The 9,073-nt window shown below is 37.7% G+C and overlaps 1 protein-coding gene across 1 annotated transcript in view; it reads left to right on the top strand.

Annotated features, from left to right (window-relative positions):
• MUC19 (mucin 19, oligomeric) overlaps nucleotides 1-9,073 on the top strand; it is a gene marked incomplete at its 3' end in the record, with an annotated part of 133,578 nt that overhangs the window by 47,424 nt on the left and 77,081 nt on the right. The window contains exons 35-40 of the mRNA XM_008567143.1: nucleotides 262-348; nucleotides 2,993-3,091; nucleotides 3,297-3,362; nucleotides 3,990-4,076; nucleotides 5,167-5,232; nucleotides 6,128-6,193. Of these exons, the coding sequence (XP_008565365.1) occupies nucleotides 262-348; nucleotides 2,993-3,091; nucleotides 3,297-3,362; nucleotides 3,990-4,076; nucleotides 5,167-5,232; nucleotides 6,128-6,193 (471 nt within the window). The remainder of the gene's footprint in view (nucleotides 1-261; nucleotides 349-2,992; nucleotides 3,092-3,296; nucleotides 3,363-3,989; nucleotides 4,077-5,166; nucleotides 5,233-6,127; nucleotides 6,194-9,073) is intronic.

Below are 9,073 nucleotides of genomic sequence, written 5' to 3'. Positions count from 1 at the left end.
CTGATAATTCTATGTTGCAAATGAGTTATCTCATGATTATAGTTTATTAAGAAAAATTTCTTAGTGTAATCAGTATATTATCAGGGTTAACTAATTTATGTGAGTTAACTTAAACAAGAACTTAATGCTCCAATGAAGCTTATGGATAGAGATATGTCCATTTTTTTTAAAAGGACAGAATAATTCAGAGCACTTTCAAAAATGATCCAACTTTATCTTTTCTTTACTTGACTTTTTTTTTCACGATATGATAAAAATCAGGTGATCCTGGGGTATCATCTGGAGCAACCCTTGCAACTGGAGGTGGCAGTACACCTGGAGAATCAGGCACTGGAGCCACAGGTTCGGGTAAGATCAACTATGCTGGACATGATGCTTCAGTAGCTCCCAGCCAACAGCAGGGGATGGGCTGTAAAATTAGTCTGTAACTGGTATTAGAATAAGGGCTGAGGAAAAGTGGAGGGATGGTATCTTTCACTTTGTTTTTCTGAAAACTCCCAATTACTCACTGACTGTCAGGAATAACATTCACGTCTCCTTCCTTCACCTGTTCTTGGTTTCTCAGGGACAACAGGGGTTTCTGCAGGCCCCACCATGACTAGCCCTGGATCCTCAACTGTACCAGTCACAACCTTGGAAAGCAGCAAATCAGGTACTCAAAGGGAGAAATCAATGGTTGTGCAGGGAGAAATGGAGTGTTCAGAGAGGGGTAGAGTAAGGTAGAACTTAGAACTTAGAGTAAGGTCGAACTTCATTTTTGAGCAGGAGAAATTCATCTTTATAATACTCATAAAGGCAAAAAACATGCAAAGTGGAGATCAAGTTGAGAAATTTAATGACAAGTGTTGGAGTAAGAACTTGAGGGCAATCTAGTAAGGGAACTGTGTGTTCTCACATATGATTGAGAACATGCAGTATTTCTCTTTCTTGCCTGCCTTATTTCACTTGATATAATTTCCACCAAGTGTATCCATGTTGCTGTGAATGACAGAATTTTATTCTTTTTTTCATGACTGATTTAAAATTTAAGTGAATTTTAAATGACTTAAATACTTTTTGGAATGAGACATAGATTACATAATTAATGGGTTGAAACATAATCTGCATACAGCATCACAAACTAAGAAACTGGTTAATTTCAATTAGAGCAGTAAATTGATTGAAATTTCAGGGTGATGACCAGTTAGTTTCTATTTCCTAAAATGTGAATCAGAAGTACTTGGGTAATAATGACAAATCAATCAGCTATCTCTTATTGTCACCTGGCAGTATATACAGTGGTTTCAGCAGGGCTCCTCAAAGTTTGGTCCACAGACGGGTGCCATCCAGAAGTGTTTCTTACTGGTCTCTAATGTGATAAAATAATTAAATAAGAGAACAATCATTTAGAAACATGACAATCTGACACAATGGTTTTATGCCTGTTCAATGAAGACCTGTGTTTTGTATGATTTTTACCTTTTAAAATTACATTTCTCTTTACTTTTGTGGCATTTTCCAAACCACTGGTATAGGACAGATTGGAAATGTTTCAAAATTGGTCTTTGGCCACAGATGGTTTCAGAAACACTGGTTAGAGTACAAACAAACTCTGGGCTGAGAGTGCTGGAGTTTGGGTCCTGGATCAAATGTTTCAAAATTGGTCTTTGGCCACAGATGGTTTCAGAAACACTGGTTAGAGTACAAACTCTGGGCTGAGAGTGCTGGAGTTTGGGTCCTGGATGTGCTCTTTACCAAACCTGGAGCAAGCCACTTAACCACATCTGAAGAATGAGACTAATAATATTACCTGCCTCAGAGGATTTTCAAAAGCTTCAATGAGGTCATTTATGTCTAGGGAATTTTTTTAAATGTTATTTTTTATCAGCAGGAACAAATGCCCCTACTGCATCACTAACAAGAGGAGAGAAAGGTAGCATGACCAGGGAACCGAGCACTAGAGCTATAAGCCCAGGAAAATCAGGCAAGTCAGGACTAGTACCTGTGAAACGGGCACAAATATCAAAACTTGTAGGCTGCTGGATAAATGATGGAAATGGCCAAGATTGAAATTTTGGCTTGAATTTCCCAATCTCTCTCTTGAGTAGTACAGCAGTCCACCCTTTGCAGTTTCGCTTTCTGTGGTTTCAGTTACCCATGGGCAACCACGTTCTGAAAATATTAAATGGAAATTTCCAGAAATAAACAATTCATAAGCTTTAAATTGTGCACCATTCTGAGCAGGGTGGTGAAATCCCATTCCCGCCCCACCAGGATGTGAATCATTCCTTAGTTCGTTATAACCACACTGTATATGCTAACACCCTATAAAATGTGATTGTATAGAAATGTCATAGGACACAATTACAACAAATTTAGTTTAAAGATCTCAGTTGGATTTATTTGTGATTCTGGAAATGATCAACACTTCATTGCATGAAATAGAATAAGTGTTCCAATGAGCTGAGCCAAAGAGATTGGTTTTACAGGCAGAAAAATAACTGAAGAAAGCAGAAATGAAGAATAAAAAGTGGATTGGTCATTTCAAAGTTGCTTGTCTTGTAAGGTGGGGATGGGGAGGCAGAACAATTGAAAAATAACTGTTTAAAATCGGGTTACTTGAGGTTAGTTCTTTAGTGTAAGAATTAAAGCAGGGGGAATTTCATTCCCATAGCTATAGATGATTTAAACCGGCCAATTTGGAAAATTGGATGTTATCTCTCACCTGATGTCTCCAAAGGTCAGACCACAACTTAGTTAGGGTTTGGTGACAAGGAACTTTAGCAGGAGTGACTCCATGTTGATTTTAAATCTGGTCTGTTGGATTCCAGTGCACAAGCCTTGTCCAAAACAACAGCCTTCTATAATTTTTATTTAACAGGAAAAAACATAGTATATATAGTGTTTGGTACTATCTGTGGTTTCAGTCATCAATGGAGGTCCAGAACATTTCTCCTGCAGATAAGGAGAACTACAGTACTATATGTTGAAATCACTGCTACTGTGTTTTCAGGTACAACAGGAGAGTCCGTGGGAGCTACCACAGGACCAGGCAGGGGCAGTACAACTGGAGTGTCAGGCACTGGGGCCACCAGTGCTGGAAACCCAGCAGGTTAGACCAAGGCTCCTTTGGGGGCTGTGGTGGGGTCCAACACAAGCTTTGCCAAGACCTCATAGTAGTATAATAAGATTAAGTAAAGGTAACCAAGGACAACATTTTAGGCACTAATGACCTGACCGAAACCAAAAAACATCCTGAAAGAATGTCTTCTTCATAACTATCCATAGACATTAAGCACCATTATTCTTCCAATTAGGAACCACTGGAGGAGCAGGTGGAGCCAGCACTGGAGCTGCTGTTGAAGACACATCTGGAAGAACAGGTACTGAAGGAGCATAACCAGCATGAAATCCAGTTAGTAGACATGTGAGCTTTTTGCTCCAAATTTAATCAGAGACAAGGTTCCCTGAGGATTTCAAACATTATTGTTTATATAATGCCAGATGTCTAGAAGATCAGAAATATACCAATGGATATTTTTTTGTGTTTCTAACATTGTGTTAGATGCCTTGTGGAATACAGAAAAAGAACAGGGCAATATTCCTGTTCTCAATCTACTTCATTTTGGATAGGGAGGAATTAATATTTATATGAATATATGGGACAAAAAATAAGAAGATGGAGTTAAGTGGGAAAAATGTGTATGCTGGAGCATAAGGCATTTCTAGCAAGAGGAGACAAAATAATTCAATGTCACAAAATGAATTATCTACATGAATGTATATTTTATTAAGAAAAATTTTCTTAATTTAATCAATACATTATCAGGGTTATCTGTTTTATCTGAGTTACCTTCAACAAGAGCTTAATATTCCAATGAAATTAGTGAGATTGACACATTCATCTTTTTAAAGAAAAAAAGCAAGCAAATTTCAGGTCACTTTCATAAGAGAATACAAACTTAGTGTTTTTTCTTAAGCTGATTTTTTTTTTCATGATAAAAAATCAGGCACATCTGGGGTATTATCTGGAGCAACCCCTGGAGCTGGAAGTGGCAGTACACCTGAAGAAGCAGGCAACGAAGCCACAGGTTCTGGTAAGATCACTAAGCTCGACATTATGCATCAGCAACTCCCAGCCAACAGCAGGGGATGGGCTCTAAAATCAGGCTGTAACTAGTATTAGAATGAGGGCTTAGAAAAGGTGGAGAGATGGTGTCTTTGACTTGCTTTTTCTGAAAATTCCCAAGTACTCATAGTAATACGGGTAATAACATACATCACACCTTGCCCCGGACACACACCTGTTCTTAGTTTCAGAGACCACAGGGGTTTATGCGGGCTCCACCACTGCCAACCCTGGATCCTCAGCTGTACCAGTCACAACCTTGGAGAGCAGCAAATCAGGTAAGTAAAGGGAGAAATCAATGAATGTGAAGAGGAAAAATGGAACATGTGGGACTGTCTCCATTCCCATTAACTGGCTGCAATTGCAAGAGGTTAGAGTTGGAGAGCCCAATTACTGACCAACAGTATTGCAGTTAGCTATCAGAGGTTTGGATCAGATCATAGTTTTTAAATTTTGTTCAATTGTTAGAATCTCTAAGTGTGCTTATCAGCCATATAGATTCCAAGACTCTTGTCTGGAACTTCGCAGGCTGTGTGTCCAGAGTGAGCTAGGGTCCTGGTTTGCCATCCAGGCTACAAATGAGAATAAACTAGGGAAATTTTCAAAAATACCTACTGAAGAATCCTTCATAGACTAATTTAATCTCTACTGCTGGAAGAAGAGCTCAGGCATAAGTATTTTATGAAAGCCTCACAGTTGGTTTCAATGTGGTGCCTGGGCTGAGGACCATTAAGTTAAAAAATATGAACATTAACCAAGTAAATAATGGACAAGCTTATTTACAATCAACAAGTAAATAAGCACACTCAGGATTCTACCAGTTGTCCAAGATTCTTATGTAAAGGTTTGGAAAAAGTGAATGAGAAATGTGGAAGCTCTGTTTTTTTTTTTGAGCTAAATCTGCAGTGAGTGTTTGGTATTCTGAAACATAAAGTCTATACTGAAGAGAAGAAAAAAGTATAAATAAATATACAAGAAACATTTCAAAAGCAAAGAACAGCCTGATCTGTTCTGCTTGATCAAAGATCTTGATGCATATTTATTATTTATTTTGAAAGGGACACCTGGACCATCAGTGAGTGTAACAATTGGAGCCCTAAGCAGGAAAGTGACACCATCTGAAGGTAAGTCAGGTGAGCAGAGCATGTCATTTAGAGGCCGTGGCTTTTGTCCTAAGGGACAATCTTTCATGAGAACTCTGCTGATTTTACTTGGTATTATTTAATCAAATGTCATCCAAAAAAAAAAAAAAAAGATGTAGAATGGTACATAAGTGACCCACATTTTCAAGAAGATTTAGTTTTCTGGTTTCTCCAAATCTCCCATTCAGAAGTTCTACAGTACTGGGTTGTCACAATAATGTGTATGCTCATTCAATGCTGTGTGTATCAGGTGCAACCAGAGAGTCTGTTGGAACCACCCCTGGAACTGGTGGTGGAGTCCAAGCCAGAATATCTTCCAGTGTTCTATCCCACATGGAACTCAGGAGGCCAGGCCCAGACTCAGCTGGGCACTTTAGTGGTGGTGCATCATGAGTTTAGCTGGGACCCCAAGTTCTTTTAAGTATAAGTGAATTTACCCTACCCAATTTTAGGACAAATGATCATGGGTAGTTTAAGTCCTAATACCCTCCCCCCCCAAAAAAAAACCCTTAAAATGTCTTCAAATAGCAATATTATTGTAACCGTTTACCCTACCCAATTTTAGGACAAATGATCATGGGTAGTTTAAGTCCTAATACCCTCCCCCGCCAAAAAAACCCTTAAAATGTCTTCAAATAGCAATATTATTGTAACCATCTATGTAGACAAGGGTTGATAGAAAAAATACAGGATGCCATTTTTTATGTGATGAATTTTGCATAAATAAGAATTTTTTTTATATAAGTATGTACTGTGTAATAATGGGAACATGGTTACTGTTTATCTGGGATTGAAATTTAACTCTGCTTTCAATACTTTTATTTACTAATTCTGGAAACTATAATGGAAACCGAGCACCACTGTTCTTTTCAATCAGGAACAACTGAGGAAGAAAATGCAGCCACCACTGGAACTCTTGTTGAAAACACTTCTGGAGCATCAGGTATGGAAAGAACATAATCAGAATAAACTCAGATCGTAGAAATGTGATTTCTTTACTTAAGAGACAAGGTTTGCTCGGGAGTTTATTATTATTTTTGTAGTGCTGAAACTGTAGAAGGTCAGAAATATATCAAGAAATATTTGTGTGTATAACACCATATTGGGTGCTATAGATACCACAGGAGAGAAATAAAGTAAGATATATTCTCATGGAAGTTTATTTTTGAGCAGGAGAAATTAATATTTATAATACATGCAAAGGCAAAAACCACGCAAGGCAGAAGATAATCAAAGTTGAGAAATTGTTCAGTGACAAGTGTAGAAGTAGGAACTCGAGAGGCAAGCAATACTAGAAGTTTTATAGTTTCAGGACATATATTTGAATCTTTGTTATGTTTTGAGTAGACACTCAGCATCAGGGAAATGCAAACCAAAACCGTATTGAGATAGCATCTCTCTCCAGTTAGACTGGCTATTATCAAAAAAACAGAGAATAACAAATGCTGATGAGGATGCAGGGAAAGGGGAACCTTCCTACACTGTTGGTGGGACTGTAAATTGGTGCAACTATTAAGGAAAGTGGTATGGAGGTTCTTCAAACAATTACAGATAGAACTTCCATACGATCCAGCAATCCCACTGCTGGGTATACACCCAAAGAAATGGAAATCATCATGTCGAAGGGATACCTGCACTCCCATGTTTATTTCAGCTCTATTTACAATAGCCAAGAGTAGGAACCAATCTAAATGTCCATCACTGGATGACTGGTATATTTACACAATGGAATACTACTCAGCCATAAAAAGAATGAAATACTGCTACTTGCAGCAGCATGGATGAACTTAGAGAAAACTATGTTAAGTAAAATAATCCAGACACAGAAACACCACATGTCATCACTTATACATGGTAGCTAAAAAAATAGAAAAAAAAGATACAACAATCACAATAATACATTGAACTTTCAAAATAAAAGAACAGAAATGAGGTTACCAGAGGTGTGAAACGGGGAGGGGGAGGAGGAAAAGGGGAATTGTTAAAGGGCCATGAAAATCAATTACATTGTATAATGTTGAATATACTAATTATCCTGATTCAAACATCACATATTGCACACAGGTAGTGATATTCAATGCTGTAACCCACAGATATGTACAATCAGCTATGCTCCAGTAAAAAAAAAAAAAAAAGAGGATGTAAAAACAAGGGTCTCAATAAAAAAGAGTAATAAGTGAAAATCAAAACACAGACAAGAAAAGATGCCACTTATAAAAGAAGCTCCCCTTCACTGCACGAACATAAGAGGGAGCCCGGGATCTGAGACCTGGAGAACCACACAAAAGACCCTCTGCCCCCACTGGATCCTCTGCTCTTTGCTGGTCAAGCAAAACCTAATTCAAAAACCGACAAAGACAAACAAACAAAAACATGAAAAAAATTTCAGTATCTATGCACAGCTGTTCCTTTCAAGCTATGTCTTTGTATAAACGTTCAAAAAATTTTCAGCAATAGTGAGTGAATTCTAAAAATCCTGTCATGGAGCCAAGGAACACTAAAAGATAATATGAACATGAATTTAACATAACTAGAGAAACATGTACAGATGCAAAACCGTTCAAAAAATTTTCAGCAATAGTGAGTGAATTCTAAAAATCCTGTCATGGAGCCAAGGAATACTAAAAGATAATATGAACATGAATTTAACATAACTAGAGAAACATGTACAGATGCAAAACACATCAAAACCCACAAATTTGAGCATAGATAACAAGCCTGAGTTCACCCCTGCCCCTCATGCAGTTAACAATTTTAAGAACCTCTTCAGTTTCTTCTCCTCTGCATCACATTTGCCTCTGCTTTTGTTCAGGTGTAAACATTTTCCATCTAATCTGCAGTCATCTACCTAGCTCACCTTCCTCTAACACAGTAGTAGTGCTCAGCGTGTGGTTCCTGATCCAGCAGCATCAGTATCTCCTGGGAACTTGCTAATAAATTATGTAGATTTCTGGGCCTGCTTGCCTAGAATCACGAGCTGCTGGAGTGGAGCCAGTGAGCAGTGTATTAAGTCCTTTGTGCAACTGATGCTTATCGAAGTCGAGAACCACTGCTCTGACACTTTCACTCTTCCCAATTCCCTCCCAATTTCCACCCTAGTCAATAATTCACCAGAATGAACTTGCAAAAACTCAGCTATCATCATGTTACTTCACTACTCAAAATTCTTTGATTGTACTGATTGCATTCAAGATAAATCAAAATTCCTTTTCATATCTTTAAAAGACATTTTTGGGGGTGTGTGCATGAGACTTCGTTTTACCCATTTGTTAACTAGTCCATGGCTTGATTAATTTTTCCTTAGCATTTTTGAAGTTTAAAATTTATTACAAAATACTTCTAAAATAAGATATAAGTAACATAAAAAAGGGTTTGAAGAATATAGTCTCCATACAGCAGTGCAAATTAAGATACTGGTTAATTCCAATTACATCACTAAACTGATTGTAATTTCAGGGTGATGTCAATTGAGTTTATATTTCCTACAATCTGGACCAGAATTGCTTGGGTAATAATGACAAGTCAATCAGCTATCTCTCTCTCTTTCTCTCTCTCTCTAAGAATGAAATACTGCTACTTGCAGCAGCATGGATGAACTTAGAGAAAACTATGTTAAGTAAAATAATCCAGACACAGAAACACCACATGTCATCACTTATACATGGTAGCTAAAAAAATAGAAAAAAAAGATACAACAATCACAATAATACATTGAACTTTCAAAATAAAAGAAAAGAAATGAGGTTACCAGAGGTGCGAAACGGGGAGGGGGAGGAGGGAAAGGGGAATTGTTAAAGGGCCATGAAAATCAATTACATTGTAT

The sequence above is a fragment of the Galeopterus variegatus genome, unplaced genomic scaffold (genome assembly GCF_000696425.1).
Source record: "Galeopterus variegatus unplaced genomic scaffold, G_variegatus-3.0.2 Scaffold297, whole genome shotgun sequence".
Classification (NCBI taxonomy): domain Eukaryota; kingdom Metazoa; phylum Chordata; class Mammalia; order Dermoptera; family Cynocephalidae; genus Galeopterus; species Galeopterus variegatus.
The sequence above is the reverse complement of the archived record's forward strand: the minus strand, read 5'-3'. Positions and strand labels throughout refer to the sequence as shown.